Source organism: Platichthys flesus, chromosome 3 (assembly GCF_949316205.1).
Source record: "Platichthys flesus chromosome 3, fPlaFle2.1, whole genome shotgun sequence".
Taxonomy (NCBI): domain Eukaryota; kingdom Metazoa; phylum Chordata; class Actinopteri; order Pleuronectiformes; family Pleuronectidae; genus Platichthys; species Platichthys flesus.
Window position 1 is genome coordinate 8,129,678 of NC_084947.1, and position 22,099 is coordinate 8,151,776.

The 22,099-nt window shown below is 40.8% G+C and overlaps 2 protein-coding genes across 3 annotated transcripts; one reads left to right on the plus strand and one right to left on the minus strand.

Annotated features, from left to right (window-relative positions):
* Nucleotides 1–274: 274 nt before the first annotated feature.
* ap3s1 (adaptor related protein complex 3 subunit sigma 1) lies at nt 275–11,479 on the minus strand. Of its 2 annotated transcripts, XM_062382144.1 has the most exons (7): nt 11,186–11,479; nt 7,341–7,432; nt 6,636–6,747; nt 6,457–6,528; nt 5,172–5,279; nt 3,810–3,851; nt 947–1,086 (listed from the first exon to the last, which is right to left on the minus strand). In XM_062382144.1, the coding sequence occupies exons 1-6, from the start codon at nt 11,252–11,254 to the stop codon at nt 3,816–3,818; spliced, it is 489 nt and encodes a 162-aa protein (XP_062238128.1). In that variant the 5' UTR covers nt 11,255–11,479; the 3' UTR covers nt 947–1,086; nt 3,810–3,815. The 2 variants fall into 2 exon arrangements, with proteins under 2 accessions (XP_062238127.1, XP_062238128.1); XM_062382143.1 differs by lacking the exon at nt 3,810–3,851 and having other exon boundaries at nt 275–1,086.
* Nucleotides 11,480–14,472: 2,993 nt separating this feature from the next.
* Nucleotides 14,473–20,842, plus strand: cdo1 (cysteine dioxygenase, type I). The gene is made up of 5 exons (XM_062381691.1): nt 14,473–14,721; nt 16,437–16,514; nt 17,832–17,989; nt 18,449–18,618; nt 19,790–20,842. Exons 1-5 carry the CDS (start codon nt 14,552–14,554, stop codon nt 19,817–19,819), a joined length of 606 nt encoding a protein of 201 aa, XP_062237675.1. The 5' UTR covers nt 14,473–14,551; the 3' UTR covers nt 19,820–20,842.
* The last annotated feature ends 1,257 nt before the right edge of the window (nt 20,843–22,099 follow it).

The following is a 22,099-nucleotide window of genomic DNA, read 5'->3' on the forward strand; positions in this document are numbered from 1 at the left end:
AAGCAACATGATCATAGGAGAGTGATTCCAAACAAAAATATTTAATCTAATGAGCAATAAGGCAAGGATCGACATGTTACGAAGGCAGGAAGTGAATCCTTGCCTCAGTGCGCAAATCGCATGCCACGCCTCAATATGCATGTTCTCAGGCCCGTTCAGTGCGGGTTTGCAGTCCTAGAAGTTGTAATTTTAATTGTTTTTTCATCTCAATTTGAAGTTGATCTGATGTTAGCCCTGGTAGATATAATGGAATTTGACAAACATAAAGTTTGAGTTTTGACAGTTTATTACGTTGAAAAGGATCAAGCACAGATTCAAATTAAAAAAAATTTTTTGAAGACAATAAATCATTAAAGAATATTTCGGATACAAACAAGAAAAGAAGTTTCATTTAAGCATATACATATATATATCCATATTTCTGTAACACAGCAATATAATATCCTTTATTGTTTGCGCTGATTTTATAAACAAGCTATAACCTATGAATTTTAATACTGTAGCAGACTTGCTCCAATTTGGTATTTGAAATGGTTTCTTTAAGTTACCTCCAATGATGCATTTCCACCAACTTGAATAACCAAGACCAATAGTCTGCTCCCAAACTTCATTACGTTTGGAGTAAACACTTGAAAAAGGTGAAATCATTTTAGTGAGAAACTGACACAGATCTTTGCTGAACGAGGGTCAACCTCCAGCGAGGCAGAAGGAATGTACCACGGATAAATAAATACTTCATATTAAAACAGAAAGAGAAAAAAAAAAAAAAAAATGTAAAACATTGTCTTCTTTAGTCGGAAAAACAGATTGAGAACATCAAAACTAGGAGTGACAAACCACACAGTACCTTCAACTTATGTTTAGCTTTGATAAAAGTTGGTAATTTGAGGTTTTGGTAAACAGATTGCATCATGGTAAACACTGGCCGACATCCGCTGGCTCAGGACGTCACTGCCGCTATTTGAAGGAGGGTAAATTTGGCACTTTTATGCTGATGTCACCAATGTTGATGTTTCTGGGCATTTCGGGGAGGTTCATGTTCTTTACAGCTGATACGGCACGAGCAGGCGCTCCTGCAATGCCGGCCTATACACACACACACAAAGAAACACACACAAAAACACACAAGGAGGGTTGATAAGATACAAAGCAGTAAATAAATAAAAAAAAGAAACATGCTGTACACGACAACACATTGAACAGAGAACATTGGACTCACACAATGCTAAACAGAGTACTAGACAAAATCACAGTCACTTGTTGACACAATGCAAAAGCACTGACAGCTACTGGGACGGACATCATGTGCAAATGTACATTCGGATGCCTTCATAGCCTCATACACACATGCAGTATTTGTTTCTAGAATGATTTACGTCACAACCAGAGCCAATTATGAATCAACTGTGAGGACATTCTGTACTGGGCCATTCACTATCAGTTGTTTTTTTAACGTACTGAGCAGTGCTGTACATTCATCGAATGGACAAAAGGCAGCATTGCTTGGAAAGTGGACCCACCGGACTCTTGAGGACCGATAAGGGTAAAAATGCAAGGAGAGAATTGGTAAAGCAGAAAAAAATGGAGCTGGATATGAAGGCGGAAATGATGTTTGGATAGATAAGTGTGTACAGAACGTGTGCGTCAAATTTAATAAACAAAGAATCAAATTAAACATCATGTAAGCTTTGGCCATGATAATTCAGGTGGTACTGTACCTGCAGTCGGTGAGATTACTTCAGGGAAGACTGTTGCTAACATTGTTCTGTCTAAATACATATTTATGAATAGAGGAACACGAACATGGTTCCATTGACTCTATAGTGTTGCCTATTGATGACATAAGTAGTTTAAGCCTAGTTGTGCTAGACTACCATGGTAGATCTATTCTCAGGGACAGAGGAGGCACTTCACTCTAACACAATGAATCTCAATGTGAAGCTGTATCAAATCAATTTAGGGTTTTAAGTTCAGCAAAATCAAATAAAGCTCGGTGAGTGAGCGTTTGTAGTTTTTTTTTCGACTCAAGGTGTGAGCTGACATTTGAGAATCACTGCGGTTAGAGAACCCCGACTGAATCTTTAGGAGACGGACCCAAAAATGACCATGAGACTTAAGAGCTAAGCATTCTTTGCCCTTTTCTCTCGGGAAAACGTTCAAATCACCTCGTGATTCATTTAGTGATGGGACATGCTCCGAGTGCATCTGGAATGTAGATTTATCCACTCCACTTATTTTCACAGGATTAATTCAATGGACCATTTGTCTAATGGACATTCCTCCCTCTGCCAAGAATCAAGGAGACTCGTGTTGGACAGAAAGACGACCGTGTCCTTAACATGGAGGAATGCTGATCCAGCACATGGGCTGGGTCTTCAGTGGGACAGAGTCACAGGGCCACCGGGAGGCCAACTGTGTCGGTCCATTATAGTGGGGTTTTTAATGAAACGCTGGGTGACTCATATGTACAGAAATAGTAACACCAGCTGCGTGACACACAACAGTGGTTTGACTTTCTGGTCTGTGCCCGTCGGGGAGTCTTTTAAAAATTGAGCAGCACCCGAGCTCTCGTCTGTGAGACATCAGTGGGAGAGATCACAGGATAAAAGCTCTGGAGGTTTATTTTTATCGTGGGTTTACGTCACTATACCTTTGGTGTGGTTTAGAGAAAGAGACATAAAAAAGGGAAACATTTTGGGAAATAAGCTTTGCTGCTAGAGTTAAGACTTATATTAATACTGCAAAAATATGCAGAATGAGACAGAAGCTCTTCTTAACTTATAGTCTTAGCCGAGAAACTAATAGCACCTGTAAAGCTAACTTGATAACTAATTTCTTACCGTGTTGTTCAATCTCTGCAAAAGTGTTAACACAATTCCCTGTTTTATGAGCTGTTCGGTGTCAGAACATTTCTAATTAGCTGGGACCAGTAACTGAATGGATTCTCCCCCGGGCCAAGAAATAATCAGACACATAACAACCTGAGAAACAGGAGAATTGTTGTTGAGCTACACAAATGGGATGAACCATCTTTATTACTGAGATTTAGAGGAGCAGGCTAGGGGATTATGATGCGGTATGACAGAGTCACACCAGATGTTTCCAGCTATGTAAAGTCTTTATGCTAAACTGGGATATCCAGCTGCTTGCCCCAGATGTTCTTGTAAAACGCTTGAAAAGAAAGCAAATGAGGAAATATCCCAAAAATGTTGAACTATTCCTTTAATACATAATTTGTATTAACTCCACCAAGGAGGGTATTTATTTATCTGTCTTATCATCAGCAGTATTACGGAAAAACTACAGGTCGGATCAACGTGAAACTTGTTGGAAGAAAGGGCCAGGGGTCAGCAAAGAACCTGATTTTTGTGCGATTCAGATCAGTTGTCAGATCCACTTAAATTACTTTAACATCTCGAGATAGGTTGTACTTTTTCTAAATGTTCCATGTTTTCTAAAAGAATAATTTATGGATCTTGATGAAAAAAATCTGACATATTTAGGGGTCTGATATGTTTGAGGGTGTACATTACTAAAACAGAAGTACCTGTAGCCGGTCCCACCTGTTAGATTTACACGCTACACTGACAGTCTTTGCTTTTTCCCATCCACCTTGTGTGAATTCACCAAAGCGATCACGTCACTAGTTAGGAGGAGAAATGGCACATTTTTGGGTCAGCCACGAAAGATCCCTTGCATATGTTAGTGACGTCAGTTTACTGTTACATGGAGCGCCATGTGAAGAGACTATGGGGGGGAGAGTAAACTTCAGTTAAGGTTAAAGCACTGGGTTGTAAATTTAGCAGTACCTGTGTCTACCTGTCCTGCCTGGTAGACTGAAAGATAAACGTCTGTAAAGAGAGAGAAGAATGGAAAGAACTAGACAGGGTCAGGAAAAAAGAGGAATGAGGAATGTTAAAGCAGATTAAAAAGGATTTACAGTTCATCTCCACAGAAAGTGAAAGGACCTATCATGGACCACGTCTGGAAAATCAATCGTAAGCTTCTCCCAGAATTATTTCTGATGCAAATAATAAAGATACGGGTTAAGAAGTATTGGTTTGATGAGAAAACACTGATGCCACTTAATCGGTCGTTGCCAGATTGGAGGAAGAACAGCTCGCTCCTTGTTCCCCAGACACTGCGCTATAAATGAACAGTGTCATTCTGAATTAGCATCAGTGTGAAAAACACACTGTGGTCGAGGGTAGGTCCAAGAGGGAAGAGGCAGAGCCGCTCTGATGATTGTAGAACGGTAAAAGACTCTGCCTACAGAATATCAATCCAGAGGAAAGACTCTGTCTGGTATAAAACATACAATGCAGCTCAGAGGTTTGGGAAAAAGGTGCATGTAGTTCACACTAAAACTTTATTAATTCAAATATAAGAGCACACAATTACTGTCGACCTAATAATGTATCCCTTCACTCCAAAAACACAACAATTGTGTGACCTCCTGTCATTGCAAAATCTAAAAATGCCTCCCCAGAAACATTGCCTCAGTGTTTAGACATCTCTTTTGGCAAGTCATTTAAAGAACAAAACCAGATCATTAGTGCAGTAATTTTTTAGGAGCGTGGAGGCAAAATAATCAACACACAATACAAAAACATAAATGATTTCATGGAATTGTCTCTGGCTGTCGGATTAGAAACTTTACTGATGGGTAAATGAATGTTTATCTGCGGGCTGAAGCTGCATGGAAAGCAAAGCAATGTCTCTTTAGAGCACATTAAGGAAGCAGTTACTTCAACATGGACAGCATTTAATATCATCTTACTCCTCTAACATAATGAGCAGGTTGAAAAAAACACCTACTTTAAATTCAAATTGATAGAATATGAGAGATTCAATGGTCACAGATTTTGGAGATTACATTGGATAATGGTACAGTTAAGTCTAGTTAGTGACCAAAGTGATGACTGTTTTTTAATTACAAGAGAGAACATGTTGAGCCTTGGTCTGCGTTGAGAGCAGTGCAGCGGCAGGAGAAGAGGCCGGAAAAAGAAGGAGCACAAACACTCAAGAGGAGGTAGGGAGCATCCACAGGTTCACTGGAGAGTGGCATGCAGGGTGCAGCATACACACATGCCTGCATACTGGATACAATACCTCAGAGAGTATGGAGGTAAAGTCAAGTCATACAGGTGGACAGGCGGGGTCACGCTTACCTCAGACTTCTCCATCTTGTTCTGAGCATCCACCTGCATGATGATTTCGTTCATGTTGGTCTCCAGGACCATCCCGCCCATCACCATCTCTGCCAGGATGTTGTGGACCTAAAAAGTGTTTTCATGGCGTCTGATGTTAGAACATTTAATAAATAGATTATAACAGTCAATATGAAGTTTTTAGGTGTTTATTGATGTGCAGTTTTTTTCTACAATTAAATCCTTATCTAGGAAGAAAAATATATACTAATACTGTTATAGTTTATTATATATATAATTATTAGCAGCTCATGCAACATCCTCCAGTTATGGAAGCCCACTGAGGAGCATGATAGCTGAAATCAAATTAACAGTAGGGCTAGGGGGTCCGCGGAGGTACTGCAGGGCGGTCGCGAAATGTTTGGTTGATTAGACAATTTTTTATATTTTTTATAATTTTTGATTTATTTTCTAACCAATTTTTTCCACAAATTTAAAATGTCTTTAAATACACATTAACATGCATCCAACATATTGAGAGGCTGATTTGACCCTCCGCCTGACAACCTCCAGCCGTCAAATTTTAGATAAGTTCTGTGCTACCCATCAGGGGCCGACATCTCACTGATGTGGGAGTATGTGTGGCATCCACAGATGGCTTGAGGATTCACTGTCTCTTCTACATGTGTTTAAAATAAAAACATGAATCTGTGTATTACTTTAATAGCTCAGTGTTGTATGCAAGTCACCCTGAACCTTGCACATGTTTAAATTAAAAACAAGAATATATGCACCCGTGTTATATTTGAATAGCTTAGTATTGAATGCGCAATAACAGGGTAGCTATGTTTATATATCACACTAGGCCCAGTTGAATATAAAAAACTATTTTAAACAATATATATAGTAGGGGGTCCCTGCTCCATCTCTCCACCAATTTGGGGTCCTTGGCCTGAAAAACGTTGAAGACCCCTGGTCTAAAGAGATACTTATATTGCTTGTTATCGTCCAGTCAACAGCTACAAGATTTCCTTTATCACAAACAGGCATTAAATCCTCACATTTGAAGCTTTAGCCAGGAGATATTTGGCCCCTTCTTATTTAAAGAATAATAATTAATCAGCGGGCAAAATAGTTACTGTGTCATTTACTGTAGATCTACTATTTTATTCATCATCTTATAATTTCAGCTCTTTGTTGTGGCATGTATTACAGATGTTCTTTAAGAAGCAGCGTATATGATTTCAATACTGAATCAAAAGTTCAAATAGCATAAATATATATCATCACAGAAAGTATTTCCTACCTTATCTACATGGAAAATTAAGTCAAGCTCACAGACGTTCTCAAAGCATTTGTCCAACGTCTCCACAAATACCTGAAAACAGAAGCGTAAATGATTGTGTGAGACAGAATTCAAATGGCCTGTGGCACCTATGTAAATATAGTGTGTAAATAGACCCTGTGATTTCAATTGGCAGGTACCTGGATTAAGTCTAAAATTCCTAGTTCACTCTCTGAGGAGTCCACACAGAACACAAAGTACAGTGTGGCATAGTGTCTGTAGATCAGCTTGTAGTCTGATCCTCCGATCAACCTGAGAACAACAGGGAACAAGGAGAAACAAGAAGTAACGTTAGTCCTGATCGAAGCATCACAAGCAAAAAGTCTTGATTTCTATATTTGAATAATTGACACACAAACAAGAGGAGTTTTAAAAAATGCACAGAGGATGTTACTCTCTGGCTCCGAGCTTGATAAACAACAGAATGCTTTATGTGTAAAGATTAGACGCACAATATACTAACATGAGAAGATAAGGGAGGGAGGCCGGTTAGCTAAGACCTTTAGGAGTGTGTAAGCTTGAGCCACAGGAAATGTTGTAAACCCTCTTGGTCATGTGTAGTCTAGTACTCTGAAGTTGTCCAAATGCTAAATGTACACTGAGGCTCAATATTTTCATAACCACTTGGCTTTGGTGTTGCACGGTTTGACGAATTGAGGTGAAAAAACAAAAGATCGAGTGCAAGCGGTGGAGTTTCCTGATGTAAAACAACACCCGGTCCCTCCTTCATGAATGATAAATGATCTGCAAACACTGTTACTATTGACTGACGCTCACACAGCCCTCTCAGCCTTAACAGGGCGAAATTAATTCCTGCGAGTTAGAGTAACTGGCGGATCACTTACAGTCCTCCTTCTAGGAAATTACAGACGTTCTCGTCTCTTTTGGAGACCAGGTGGAAGGTTTCCCTGATGATCTGTTGCTCCGTGTCTTCACTCTGCAGGAGGAACGAGGAAACAGGAAATTAGAACAAACACAAGATGGTAAATAACACACTGTTTGTGCACTTAATTGCTTCCAGTGAGCCGCTTCATTCGGTTGGCAGGTACACTAATGGGTCCTCTTGCCTCTGTGTTCCTCAGACAGGATGTATATACCTACCATTTTCTATTTCTACATTAAAACATACACTGGTGCCCACAGGCAACGCAGCCAATGATTTCATTGTACAAACCAAATCAAGGCAGGCTAATCGCATTGTTTGCGAATGGATGAGATTGTGTTTAAACCTCCTCAGGCCTGTTGAGGAACTAAAAGGCATAAAGAGTGGACTCACATTTAAAGAACCCCTGAGCAAATAGGGGTAAAGTCTCGGCATTAGGTCGATTTAAGAGATTATAATTCAGATGAGACTGTAATGTAATCATAAACATATGATCTTATTTTGTCTCTCATTAAACCTGGTGGGGAACATGTTTGTGTGCAGGTCTAACACTGAGGCTGCTTCCCCACAGGGAGCTAATGTCCTGGCAGGGTCCACAGCAGGTCAGCAAGCACAAGGAGAGGAGAGGGTGTCCCGAACCCGGCAGGCTGCGAGGCGGAAACTGATCATGTGACTTGCAGCACGGGACCAGCAGGGTTACTATATTCTCACAGTTTAATGATACAGTCGCAGAGAATAAAAAAAGAGCAGAGCAGTAAGAAGATAAGAAACTTTCCCTTTACATTTCCCATCGTATGATAACTGTAAAATGTCTATAAAAAGGCAAAAACACAATCTTACAAAAGGGGTTTATATTTATAATACACACTGTAATGTAGCTGTAAACAGATGTGAAGTGTTTATTATTATATAGTATTCCTCCACAATTATAACTCCTCATATAGAGACATTTTATATTATCACAGCTGTGGTTAACTACAGTGTAATTCTTTATGTAAGGATACACCAGCCTTCACTTACTGGTCTACACAGGAGGAGATCTGCTTATAGCTAAAGCGCGATCAATATACATGGGCCTTTCACATTTATTTTCTGCATTCAAGCTCTGAAGATTTGGTTGTATTTGTGGTTTATTTTTACTTATAGGTATTAATAATTTAATTTATGGTTTAATGGTAAGATATCAAGCGTCAATTATATTTTGTTGTCATAAGGGTTGGATGACAACAGTTTAGGAATAATTGCCAATTTCTTTTTAACCTATAGGCGGATTTATTGGTATCGGAAATATTTTACAGCTCAATATGGCAGCTGAAACACAAAAATCCATATTGTGATTGGCTTTTCTACAAATACAGATTACACATATTAAATAAGGCAAGGGTTAAAAGTGTAACCTACACGTGTGAAACTGCTTTATTCTGTTGGTTGTAGCACAGAGATCTGCAGCTCTGATTTACTGCATATGGGAGATTGTTTTGCACAAAGGACACTTAGTAGCTGGGAAATAGCCGAACCACCATCTCACACACACACTCACATGCCTTGCTATTACAACATCACCACACAGATGTTCTCCTCCCCGGCTTCTGAGTGAAAATTGATGGTGCATACATTTTCTGCGGTGCGAGTTTTTGTGCATATTTCACCCTCCTCTCGCCAACATGTCTCGCTTAGATTGGACAGATGCTTTGGCTTTACGTCTCAACTGTCTCTCACAACACAACAAACTGCCCGACAACACAAGACTCAAACACACATCATGTGAACGCTGCTCCCTCGGACTTAACAGTACATAACTTAGATAAACTGAGTGCTGAGTAAGGGATGCGTGTGAAATATTACGTCTCACTGCCAGACGGTAATCTGACACCTCAGCTTTTAAAATAGCAGATGGTGTCTACAAAGTCGACTTATAATCCAGTCAACTCCAGTTTATCCTCCTGAAACCCGTGCATGTTCATCTCTCCTCCAGATTAGACAACATGGAGGACGACGCTCACCGGGGATGCTACTGGGGCTGGTTTAATTATTGATTCATCTGCTGGTTTCTCTCTTGGATACTGGTCGCTTGATGAATAAATTTCACAAGATAAGAAAAAAACAAAAAGAAGAATTCCTTGTTGCGTCTAAAGAAAACAAATAGTCCGAAACTCGAAGATGTCAAGTGTAACCGGATTTTCTGGTTTTTCACTTCTTACACGGAAAATCGAATCGTTTAGCAGGACAATAGAAAAAAGAGCTGACAGAAAATTTGATGAACCAATGAGACGTAATCTATTTATGTCAATATGGTGAATAATGTTGTTTTCTGTCTCCACGATATGAAGATTTAATGTTTGTTTTTTTTACTCCACAGCGAAACCCTCAAATCTAGGAAGTCAGTACTAGAAAATGTTAGCTTGACAGATTATTCATAATTAAAAAGATTATTAAAATGCTCCTGTCAGTCAACTAATCTATGGACTACTTTTCAAGCTGGTGCTGCATCCTCTTGAGTTTGTGTGCACTTTATACAAGGGACTTCTACGGACGCTTTCACTCGGACATTCTAGCTCACACGTGCACTGCTCATCTCCGGAGTTCAGTGCGTGTCTGAAAGCCTCTAACGGTACAGAATGGAATTCTATTGATAATTTTGATAAGAAAAGAAGAGTTGGTTTAAAGGTTCAGTGTGTAAAATTAAGGTGAAAGGAATCTATTGGCTAAAACTGAACATTAAATAATCGTAGTGATGTTTTCACTATTGTGTGTTTCATCTAAAATTGTACAAATTGTTGTTTCCCTAACCCTAGAATGGGCCCTTTAAATATTCATACTTGTTATATTTACATCAAGGGCGGGTCCTCTCGACCGAGGCCGCCATGTTTTTTCACAGTAGCCCAAACTGGACAAACTAACGATCTTTTTCAGTTTTTAAGACAACTGAAGGCTAACACAGGTTCCATGTTTGGAAGGGGAGGTTGAGGCGAGGGGTCTTCAGCTGCAACATGCAAGTTCACCACTAGATGTCACTAAATTCTGCACACTGAAGCTTTAAGTTGGGGTGAAGCTTGTTCATTGAGCCCCCCCAGGTCCCTTAGTGTCTAGGAGCCCCCCAAAAGTTGCTTGAAATGCTCCTGCGTGGCTGCAGCACAGAATTAGGCCACCTGGCTGCTGCTGTGGGTGCCGACCTGCAGATATAAATCCAATTATGAGAACAAGCCAGCACAGCATGGCCAGCAAAATAACATTACCCAAGCTGTCAGTTCCCCCCTGCACCTCCTCCTCCTTCCTCCTCCTCCTGGTGCAGCAGGTAGTGTCACAGTGGCTCCATGACAATCAAGTGAATTGAAGGAGCAGTGGTGGAGGAGGAGGAGGAGGAGGGTTGAAGTGAGCACGAGTCCATCACAAGGGCGTCACTGGAGTCATGTGACACAAACACAGGGTGAACTCACTCACTCGCTCCTCCATCACCTCCTCCTCCACCTCCACCACCACAGCTGGACACCGACACTGGAGCCGAACTGAGCCGGACACGGCTGGCTTGCTGCGGGGGACGGCGATCGCCTCGCACACGGTTAATAATTCAGCGGGCTCACGCACCGACATCTCATCCGACACAATGGGAAGTGGAGCTCCGCGCATGCAAGCTGCGGGCGACCATAGCTCGAGCTGGTGTTCGCTCGCGGTTGCATAAGAGCAAACGTGTGGAAGAAAAAGTCATTCAGCAGATTCACGGTGGCCCTTTCGATGCGAAACACATCCGGGATATGAAACAACACAGAGAGGCTGATGTGGACATGATGAGAACGTCCGGGTACTCACGTAGTGCTCGTAGAATTTGGACATCCGTGGTTTGCCATGGTTGTTGAATATTAAAATGGCTTTAATCATGACTGTGTGGAGGCGGGGGACACAGCCAGAGAGAGGGGGGATCCGTCAGCCCGGCTCGGCCTCGCTCGCACCGGGATTTGGGGCTGTGTGATCCCGTCGCGATGCTACGTCAAACCCGGGTTGGAAGTGGAGCTGTACGCCGCTACTCCTTCATCGTCTCTGTACGGAAATAATCCACGTCAGAGGACCAGTCATGCTCTTCTCCTCCTCCTCCTCCTCCTCTTCCTCCCCCTGCTCCTGCTACAGAGGCCGACATGGTCCAAGCTTCCTCCGTCTGCAAAACGCACACGGGGAAAAACAAAGCAGTTGTCTCTCTCTGATCATTCATCCAGTGGATATTGTTATTATTAACAATGTTAATATAACTATACATGTAAGTCTACATGTCTAAAGCTCTGTTGTGTTTTATTTATATACTCAAATATGTAATAAAGCGGTCCTCTTGTCCGGCTCTTTGTCTTATAGTGATTCCATTTTAAGAATATGAATAATAGAACCACAAATATCTCACTCAGATTTAGTAATTTTCTGTGTTATTTCTATTTGAGGTATGTGAAATACTGTAACAGTGTATATGAGCTGTTTACATTTTGCCAAAGGCGTACTAATTTCTTTGTTTTAATATTTCCGTGTGCTTACATTGTGTGTTTACTGTCTAATGCAACATGGCACATTTCCCCCTTGCGGCACCAGAACAAGATGATCATTTATCTTATCTTACTATTATTTTAGTTCCTTTTAAACAAGTATACAGAGGAAAGGAATATGACGGTTTAATATTAATTGATTGATTTATATTTCATTTGTTTAAAAAATCCTCTTTTTATGAAGCATTTAAATATTATATAAAAGATATTATTTATTTTTGCTGTACATTTCTGTGACACTTCATACAGGCAAACTGATATTCTTTTTGAAATGATTCTATGAATTGTAGTTAAAAGACACATTTACTATTTGCACTATAACAATAAAACTTCATTATATATAAATACATATACATCTATATATAAATGATATCTGACACCTCTTTCCCTGACATTTGAAATGTGTTTGTAGATATCGTGTGCACAATCAGCTGATCCTGCGTGATCCTATTCCATAGTGTGGTAAATGTTACGTAATAACAATCTGGTAGATGAAAACAATTTTCCTTTTCCTCAGCCCCATTATATTTAATTATGCATTCACTCTCTATGTAAATTACTGGTTTCTCTGTCTCCTGTGCTGACTTTATTTGTTTTTGTAGATTTAAGGTTTCAGCCACAAGATGGGGCAACAGCACATGTGGTGTTGGTGATGTGGCAGCTCGCAGGAAACTTGGCACTGCTCCTGATGCAAAGAACATTCTCCACTTTTCATTCTGCCAGGGAAAACTGAAAGCCTGAAAATCTTCCTGAGTCAGAGAGGATTTGTCTTTGTCACACTGACACACAGTTCCATCTCTGCTGACCAGTGACACTGACACAACTGAACCTGTTCCATTCCTGACAAGTGGGAAAAGTGAGCTTTTCCTCCCCGAGCAGCCTCCTGTTGATTCCCCTGTCCTCGACACTGTGCTCACATCTGCATGTCAGCACTCGTGTTTCAGAGCAACCTGCTCAACAGTGTGCAAAGAATAACATTTTGCCAGTGTTATCAGATCCATATGTGACCTATAATACCCTCAAACTACTGGCTGCAACTCTCTTGTTTTTCTCATACAGTCTATGGTTTTTCGCCACAGTGAGTCCTCTTCATTGAAGGAAATTGGGGGAGCACCGTCTGTGATTGACCTGTATATATTTCTGTGAATCTGTTGCAATGACAAAAAGGATTTATGATTAGTTTCTGCTCAGTTGTGACAACTGGAAGGGCTGACAAACAGCGGTGAGGACATCCCAGCAGGAGGATGTGGGATGTGACGTCTCCAAAATCTCCATGTGTCTGGCTCTGTGTCTGAGTTATGTTCATAGTACACGTACATGCCCTCAGATCCACACATGGACCTGCAAAATATTATCCCAGTTCGCCTCCTGTTGTTTGTACTGAGCTTTGTTTGCTGAGCATATTGGAGAATGTGTGAAACCACATTACAGTGAGCTTTTAGAATTTTGCCTAATAAACTGGAGAACAATCCTCATTGATGACTTCACTTAATCTGCAGGATAAGAAAAAGAGACCATTCTTTTCCTCTGGACTCACATCTGGGCATGTGCACCTACACAGGCTATCACTATGTGCAGCTTTCCTTGTAAGGACGTTGCCTTCCATTCATTGTAAAACAGCTTAAAACAAAACCATACGCTTAACCTCCACTCGACTCTAACCACCCGTCCCACCACTGATTTAAACCAGGACCTCGGAGTTGACCTTTTAATCATTAGGTACCACAAAATCTACTGGTCCTAAGAATGTCAGTCCTATATTATAATATATATTTCAATGTATGTATGTATATCAGACTAATTGATAGAATTGTATGACCCATCATTGTATGACCCATCATTAGATTATGAATATTAAGTCAAAGCATCAAAGAATTATCTCTATTATTTCTGTCTTTTCTTTTTAAGATGCATATTGTTCAGTATTCTGGGTTCTCATGGAGCATATTGTTAGTCCATCTATTCTTCCATGACTTCATGTAACCAAAACCGTGGTGATTTAAGGTCTGAAAATAAACCCTGAGAACCTAAGACTCCGAGATAAACATTCTTGATACCATTCAATCTTTCTCATCCCTGTTTTTACCGCGTTGTTTTTGTTTTGGAGCCTCTGCTGCGCTGACACCTTGGACTGTGTTGATGACTGTGTTTCTGAGGAGAGGGCCCACAAAGAGAGAGAGAGGCTGCTTTTGTTGGAGGAATGCCTCAGAGAGAGAGAGGGAGAGAGAGGGGGAGGGAGAGCAAGAGAGAGAGAGAGAGAGAGAGAGAGAGGCTGCGTTTGTGACAACGTGGTGGAATTGGACTCAGAGAGGATCAGTCCAAGTCCTTCATGTGTGAGCTTCATAATAAAACATGCAGAATAAAACATATACACAATATCATCTCTATAGAAGGAGAGTAGTGACAGTGCAGCCACGTGTTTATTTTTACACAATCTCCCTATATCTTTATTTCCCATAAAGTAAATCTGATATGGCTATGTGCAGCTGGTGCTCACCTCTTCTGCACAGTGGTACAGTCCGTCGCCAGCTCGTCCCAAAATACGGCGCCAGCCTATAAAAAGTCAACGTCTGTGCAAAGTTGGTGAGAGAAACTTGTTTGTTTTAACGGAGGCAAATTAAACCTGAGGGAGTAAGAAGGTCTGAGAGACATGGAGCAAACCGAGCTGCTGAAGCCAGAGACGCTGGACGAGCTGATCAAATGTCTGCACGACATCTTCGACAGTGACTACATCAATGTGGAGGAGGTCCAGGGTGTGATGGAATCTTATGAGAGCAAACCCCAGGAGTGGATGAAGTATGCAAAGTTTGACCAGTACAGGTAAAAAAAAAAAGGATACACACAACCAGTACCCCAGTACTGAGCTATTACTGGTTTATTCTGCTGATGCACTTTGCGCTCATGTCTGTCACACTGGCCTAGTGAGCTGCTGTGAACCAGTCATTCTCCTCTTATTACCTATTCTTTATAATGGCTCCATATACCATTCTATTGCAAATATGCAAATCAAAAAAATGTGATGGCTGCTTTATACAGGTGCATGTTTGACTATAAAGAAATTGTGATTATAATACATTAAGGACGGGTTATTTATAACGTTTTCAAACTACTAATTTCATGGATAAGAACATCAGCTTTTCTATCTTTCTTATTTCGTATATTTTATTTCTTGTGGAATCAGAAAGCCTGAGCTGCATGGAAGTGTGGAAAGTGTAAAGATTGACGTATAATTATTGGTCTCAGCATACAACAAACACACAAAATACAATTTGGGAATAACATATGAACTAATATCATAATAATTAGACCAATACAATTACCAGATGCATTAAAAACAATAAAAGGAATAAGATAAAAAAAAATTGTTTGGTCACGTCAAGATATTGTTTTTGTTGTTGTTGTTTTTGTATTATTCATATGAATGCGGCCTGTTTATTATGTTATCAGTCAACATTTTTGTTTACGCCTTTTTTAGGGGATATAGTTAGATCCTCACGATTTAAATTATACTGCAGCTCTATTCATTGCTTTTGTGAAAAGCTCCATGTCGCAGTGTTTTGATGAGTGAGGGTCGGTGGAGGGAGGGTGCAGGGGACCGTCCAATCAACGCCGAGGACGGACACACACCCGCTGATTACTGCCGGGAGATGGATGCGTGTGCGTGTGCGTGTGCGTGTGCGTGTGTGTCTGTGCGCTTGTACAGCTATCTTTGTGAGGACCAGGTTGAGCCTACAACCGACGGAGTTAGGGCATCTAGCATTTTGTTTGGGGGTTAAGACTTGGTTTTAGGGTTAGAATAAGATTAAGGTTAGGTTAAGGGTTAGGGTTAGGGGTTTAGTTTTGATGGCTAGGGTTAGTGTAATGGGCTAGAGAAGGCATTATGCCAATGAGTGTCCCTATTAAGATAGAAGTACAAACGTGTCTGTGTGTGTGTGTGGGTGTGTGCGTGTGTGCGTGTGTGTGTGTTTTGGGAGCTGCAGCTGTCTCGGAAGTATTCGAAGCCTTTCAGAACTTCTCAGAGCTGTGCATGAAACGTGCAGAGTCTCCTCAGGTTTCTTATTTCAAACTAAGCAGGGACACATTCAGGCTGATATCATGCTGCAGTTTATGGATGGAAATAAAACAGACAAAGAGTAGTGGCAGGTCAGTGAACCCCCCACCCCCCACCCCAGCCCCTTCATTGTTGTCTGTCCCCTGTGAGGTCCAGCTGGATTTTTAGTGCAAGAGACAGATTGTGTTTACTTTGGCTTCTGTCAAATAAACACCATGAGACACATTTCCTTCCTTATTGTAGGTTGACAAAATAAATGAACCTCTTAACACAGGTGCACGCGTCAAGCTTCCAGTTTGTCAACAAATAAAATGGATTTATATAAACTTTAAACAAAACTTCTACAGCTACATTTTCTAGTTCCAGTGAAACCAGTGTCATGTGGATTTTCCTGAAACCATGAGCCAGCTCAGATACATAATGTATCACACAGTATGTTGTCCTGCTCCTTTGTAACCAGTTGTACGCTTCTTTTTTTCTTCAGGTACACAAGGAACTTGGTGGATGAGGGAAACGGGAAGTTTAACCTCATGATTCTGTGCTGGGGTGAAGGCCACGGCAGGTGAGACGCTTCCACACGGAACCCAGTGACTTACATGACAAAAACTAACTTCATATGTATATAACATGTATTATATGCACTAAATAAGACAATTATATTCATATATATAATCTTCCTAGTTTTGGTCTCAAAGGCTACCACAGATATATTTAAACGTGTATTTTATATTTCAATTTTCGTTTATGATGTGTATTTTAAATTCCACTGTGTGATAATGACGTGTATTTTATATTTGTAGTTTATATGTCCAGTGTCTTTGAGCATTGTTAAAAGCACTATACAAATAAAAATGTATTATTATTATCAATAATAATACATTTTATTTGAATTAGTATAATTTGTATTATTATACCTGTTGTATTATAGTAGCTTTAAATTGACAAACCGATGTATTTAGATTAAACCCATGTAGATGAAACCATTGAGGCAAAGGTGTTTTATTTATGAGATTATTTTTTCGGGGTCAAGGTTCACTGATGGTTCTTTTCTATACAACAGATACAAATGATTTTCTTAGGGCCATTATTTATAAGTTGTTAAAAGATAAGAGGGTCCAATGTTCCTCAGCCTCTTAGAAAGGTTGTGTCAACACCCGTTATTAGATGATATCGGTCGTACGTCATCACTTTGTCGGCAAACATCACCGCAATATCCACGATAGACCTGGAAGAGATTCATTCAGATTGGATGAGGTTAAATCTTTTGTGGATGTTCTGCAGAGCTGTACTGCAGGTTCCTTATGTGAGGTCTCCAATAAGAGCAAGCACCTCATCCCTGCTGCAGTTCTCTCACATACAGCCTGTGGTGTGGACGTGGTTGTAACAGGGATGTGGTTTTACCATTTTGTGTACGTGTTACACACATCTTTGCTCTTTGTGAGAGTTTTCTGGACATTTCCAGGCAGGTTTCAAGCCTCGGAGCGATCTGGACTGGTGCTGGGATTTAGTGCAGCACTGGGGATGTGGTGTACGTAATGGTTTACCAGAGTCTTAAAGAATGTCTCATTTCTCACAGGAGCAGCCTCAATGTGTGACACATGTGTTAGAGCTTATGGTTTTTGGAACTGAAACTGCATTACATCATGTTACGTACATTTTATGGATGACCTCAGCCGTGCCAACCGGAGACACTGGAAGTTTCTAAAAACGCCAAATGTTCCAAATAAAAAAATCCCCTGGCATCTAGACTAAATGCCACATATATATAAACACGTTAAATATATTTTTTAACTTTTCAGAACAGTCTCTGAACTTGTCTTGAAGACTGCAGACGTTTTCTGACGCCGTGTCCCTCTGTGTTCCTTTTGACGCTTTGCAGCAGCATCCACGACCACACAGACTCCCACTGTTTCATGAAGCTGCTCCAGGGTCAGCTGAAAGAGACGCTGTTCGAGTGGCCCGACTGTCAATCTCACGGAGATATGGTGCAGAGGTCGCAGAGGACTCTCCAGGAAAACCAGGTTGCCTACATAAATGGTGAGAAACTCCGCCGTGTGTGTGTGTGTGTGTGTGGACTGTTTCTGTTGTTCAGAGTTAGCTCCTCTCTCATGTTAACATCACTCAGATCAGTTGTTATCTCTATTTGTGTTCAGGACACACTCACATTGTGTTGCCGCAGATAAACTGCTGTGTTCTGTACAGTAGAACAAACATCCTTCACTAGATATGCTGCTGTGACTTAATGTGTTTGAATCGATAGGCCTCACGGTTACCAGCCACTTGTAAATTTACACTGAACTGAAATATTCAGGTCTCCCTCCCTGAATCTGTGCTTTTCGCAAAGTCAGCAGAGCCCTGGTGTGATGTTTGTACTGAGTCGAGGCCTGTGAGCCCCGTTTCACAGCATTCCAGTGGCATACTCTGTCTAAATGTATGTTGCTTGTTCCTGTGTGCGTCTGTGTGTTTCTGTGTGTGTGTGTGTGTGTGTGTCTGTAGACTCTCTGGGCCTGCATCGTGTGGAAAATGTGAGCCACACTGAGAGTGCAGTCAGTTTGCACCTGTACAGCCCCCCTTTCCAGGCGTGCCAGACCTTTGACCAGCGGACAGGCCACAGGAACACTGTCAAGATGACATTCTGGAGCAAATACGGAGAGAGGATTCCTTTTGTAAGGGGCTTTATTTAATTTCTAATGCTTTAAAACATAATCTCCATGACATTTACAGTTACACAACCAAGAGGAAAAGAAATCTGAATCGAAAACTCAAACTCAGAGTGTTTCTTGGCCTTTGGAAGCCCAACACTTTTTAAAGTGGGATTCATAGTAGTAGTGGCTAAACCCAAATATACCAAAATAAGAAAACTTTTAAAATCAGCATTGCACTCAGACTAATAAGACATTACATATAATGTCTCTGTAGATTTTTGCTGCAACTGAACAGAGAGAACTATCAAACCTATTTTCTTTTTCTATTTCTAGACTTACAGAAATATGCATATATACATACAGAACTGCTCAAGCGTACATATTATATACATATCCCATTACTTGCACACACCCGGCACTTTAGTCTGTCTTTTTAATACCACCCACAGGATAACCACAAACATTTAATTGAACGCACACAACCTCCTCCACCCTCTGAAATGTACCTCCTTAAGAGCAGGATGTGGGCACTTTTAATAGTGTGCTGCTGCTCACAGTAAGAACAGCAGCACCCCTGGAAAAGAAGCAGGTTTTATGAGTAAGGTTTTCTATCGGTTTCCATATGCGGCTGCTGTTTCAACAGAAATGTTGCTGTAGTGCGCGAGGAAAGTTACTCAACGAACAAGTGGGAGCTGTTCTTCATGTTCAGGGAGGAAGGGTCATCATTTATGAATGGACCTTATGACTGTAGAACTTCCTCTTATTTCTAACTTGAAAAACTTTACTTTCACAAGAATGAAAATTACACTAAAAAGGTGAGGATGGGAAACGAGAGCAGCCGCAGTGTTGGACCTCTGCCTGCTTCAGCCAACAACAGCTGCCTTATCAGAAATCTACCAGTTGTATAAGCATACCTTGACCACGCTCTTGTGTTAGTGCGTCACATTGCAACACAAAGCAGCGAAGATAAGATAGTAGGAGACACAAGCATGCAAGCCTGAGTACACAATGACAACGCACTAAGCTTTGAATGGTTGTGGTGGTTCGAGGTTGAGGATTTGGGACAGAAAGTCCAGTTAGCTGCTGTGTTATCCAGGTTTAGCCTTGAGGTGGACGTACGTTGTAGCTAATGTGTGATTCACTGACCTGACCCCATCGTCTCACTCTGTCTCACTTTCACTTTCTCCTCCAGGGGACCACAGCCTCCCAGGAGAACAACTAGCGGTCACCCGAAGGAGGCTCCCGCATGACGAAGACAGTTGCGCTTGAAAAGACAATGTGAGATGGATCCAAGGGAAGTGAAAAGCAGAACCAACTATGACTAAGCAGCCCGTGTTAAAAATAAAAAAAATGAAAAAAAAGACCCGGAGCGGACCGGTTCAAAAGGACAACCCCCGGTAATTAGAATGGCTTTATCGCCGCTCAGTGTGAGCTTGGCAAATACTGATGAGCGCAGGATGAATGCATGAATAGGCTCGGACATGGACTGAATCTGCCTTTTGTTTGCCCGGCCGGAGGAGACCCTTTTCCAATAACAACATTCCTGTCTGCCCATGACCTGTGCACCCACATTTCTCTAAAGTTATGGCCCATAATCGAAGAGTAGAGCGCAAGCATTTAAAAAAAAAGAACCAACATCAAAACTTGGAAGATATTGCCGTTATAGTGTATCTCTTAAAATGTCTCCACGTCAAGGAGAAGGAACACACGAATCTCGATGGAGCACTTTTATATAGCTGTGTTTAGTTTGTACCACTCTGACTAATCTTTACACCTGTTGAGCGTTGTGTTGAAATGTAACCCTGTTTGTACAGTCTGATTCAAGAGAAAGAAAGTGTTTGTTCCATGTGTTCCGGATGAAGAAGTGTAAAGCTTTAGAGTTGTGTAGTTTTTAAAAGTGTGATGCTTTTGTAATTTATTTACAGAGTACTCTGTCCCTGGAAGGAGTGTTTAAATCAGCCAGCGACCGTGTTTTTCTCCTAAATGTGAGAGATTTTAGAGAGGGACTATTTTTTCTTTTTCTTTTTTGTTATTGGCAGATCCAATGTGTTTAGATTAAAAGCCTTTTTTTCTCTCTCTCAGGATTTTGGCATATTTTGATTGTAGCTGTATTTATGAAGTGTGTAGTTTTGCAGCATAGCACCTCTCATAGCTCTGTCAGACGCATGCCAGCTTTCTGTGATGCAGTACATGATGAATCTGGCCATGACTGTAGACCATTAAACACGATTACCCTTTCACAGAACTGCAGTTTGGGCTGTCTTTACTGTTTCATGTTAAAGAATATATATATTTATTAATGAGTAACATTACTACTGTCCCTAACACCCCAGCTTATACTGTGGAGGAGTAGGGACAGTAGTAATGTTACTCAATAATAAATTATGAAACTTCACAATGTTGTTCGTCAGTACACATGGTTCTTACTGATGTTTAGTGTTTCATGATATTAAATACAAGTTCTATCATGTTCTGTCAAGTTCGACTTGGCCGAATTGAAAGTATGTTCTTGTTTCTGGTGTAAAACGTAAAAAAAAACGTCTAAGAGTAATGTTAATGTATTCCTATGATTTGTCCGTTTGTGTGTGTGCGTGTATGTGCTTGTGTCTGCGTGTGCTTGTGTGTCTGTGTGTTCTATATCACTGAGGGAAATGTTACGACCTGAGGTAACCGTGATGGCACCAGAAGATCGGCTTCATTTAGTTGCTGCTACGTGGGGGATGTGTTATCTCCTATCGACTCCTCTATCAAATTAGAAGCTAATGAAAGTAGGCTAGTCCGCCTCTAATGGCGCACTGCTCGTCACATCAGTAGAAACACAGCAATAGATGAACATTGATTAACCAAGTCTTGCACCAGCAAACAAATAAATAAATGCACACGTTTGAATTTGTGAATTAGTTCAGAAGAAAAATTGATGTGTCATTAGCCTGAGCAATAAAACGATAACTTTAATAATGCACTGATAACAGTGTAGATATGAGTGCCAGACTCAAATTAATATCTCCTTGTCACGATCAACTTTGGACGGAGAAATTTGTTTTGTGTTTAAATCAGATTCTCCTATATCCACTCGAACCACAGGGATAAGATGAAGTGCCACAGATGAACGAGACTGTTGCAAACCTGATGAGAGAGTGTGACGTAACATGCCATGAATATTGCATTCTGCCAACCAATGGCTTCCAGACCGCGCCATTTGCATTTTTCCTCACTACACCGTCTTTAAGCGGTTTTTACATGTGAACTATTTGAAGATACACACTGTACTCTGTGTTTTCTGAGCTTTGATTTTGAAAGGTGGGAATTTTTGTTCTGCAGGAACACCGTTTCCATTTAGATCTCAGTTTTCAGCGATAACAAAATTAGGCCTTCGTCAGGAGATGGACTCAGTCACATCGACTCATCCATAATGAATCGTCCTCATGCATTCTACACCAGCCTGGTTTTCACTTTCGCCTTTATTCAGCTAAAGAGGCCATTTCTCTCAGATTTATCTTTA

Excerpts from the sequence above, each read along its gene's own strand:
- cdo1 (XM_062381691.1), top strand. The coding sequence starts at position 14,552 with ATGGAGCAAACCGAGCTGCTGAAGCCAGAGACGCTGGACGAGCTGATC. Across the intron at positions 16,515-17,831 it reads TGGGGTGAAGGCCACGGCAG|CAGCATCCACGACCACACAG; the intron begins GTGAGACGCTTC and ends GACGCTTTGCAG. Across the intron at positions 18,619-19,789 it reads ACGGAGAGAGGATTCCTTTT|GGGACCACAGCCTCCCAGGA; the intron begins GTAAGGGGCTTT and ends TTTCTCCTCCAG.
- ap3s1 (XM_062382143.1), bottom strand. The coding sequence starts at position 11,254 with ATGATTAAAGCCATTTTAATATTCAACAACCATGGCAAACCACGGATG. Across the intron at positions 6,748-7,340 it reads AATTTCCTAGAAGGAGGACT|GTTGATCGGAGGATCAGACT; the intron begins GTAAGTGATCCG and ends TGTTGTTCTCAG. Across the intron at positions 6,529-6,635 it reads GAATTTTAGACTTAATCCAG|GTATTTGTGGAGACGTTGGA; the intron begins GTACCTGCCAAT and ends TTCTGTTTTCAG.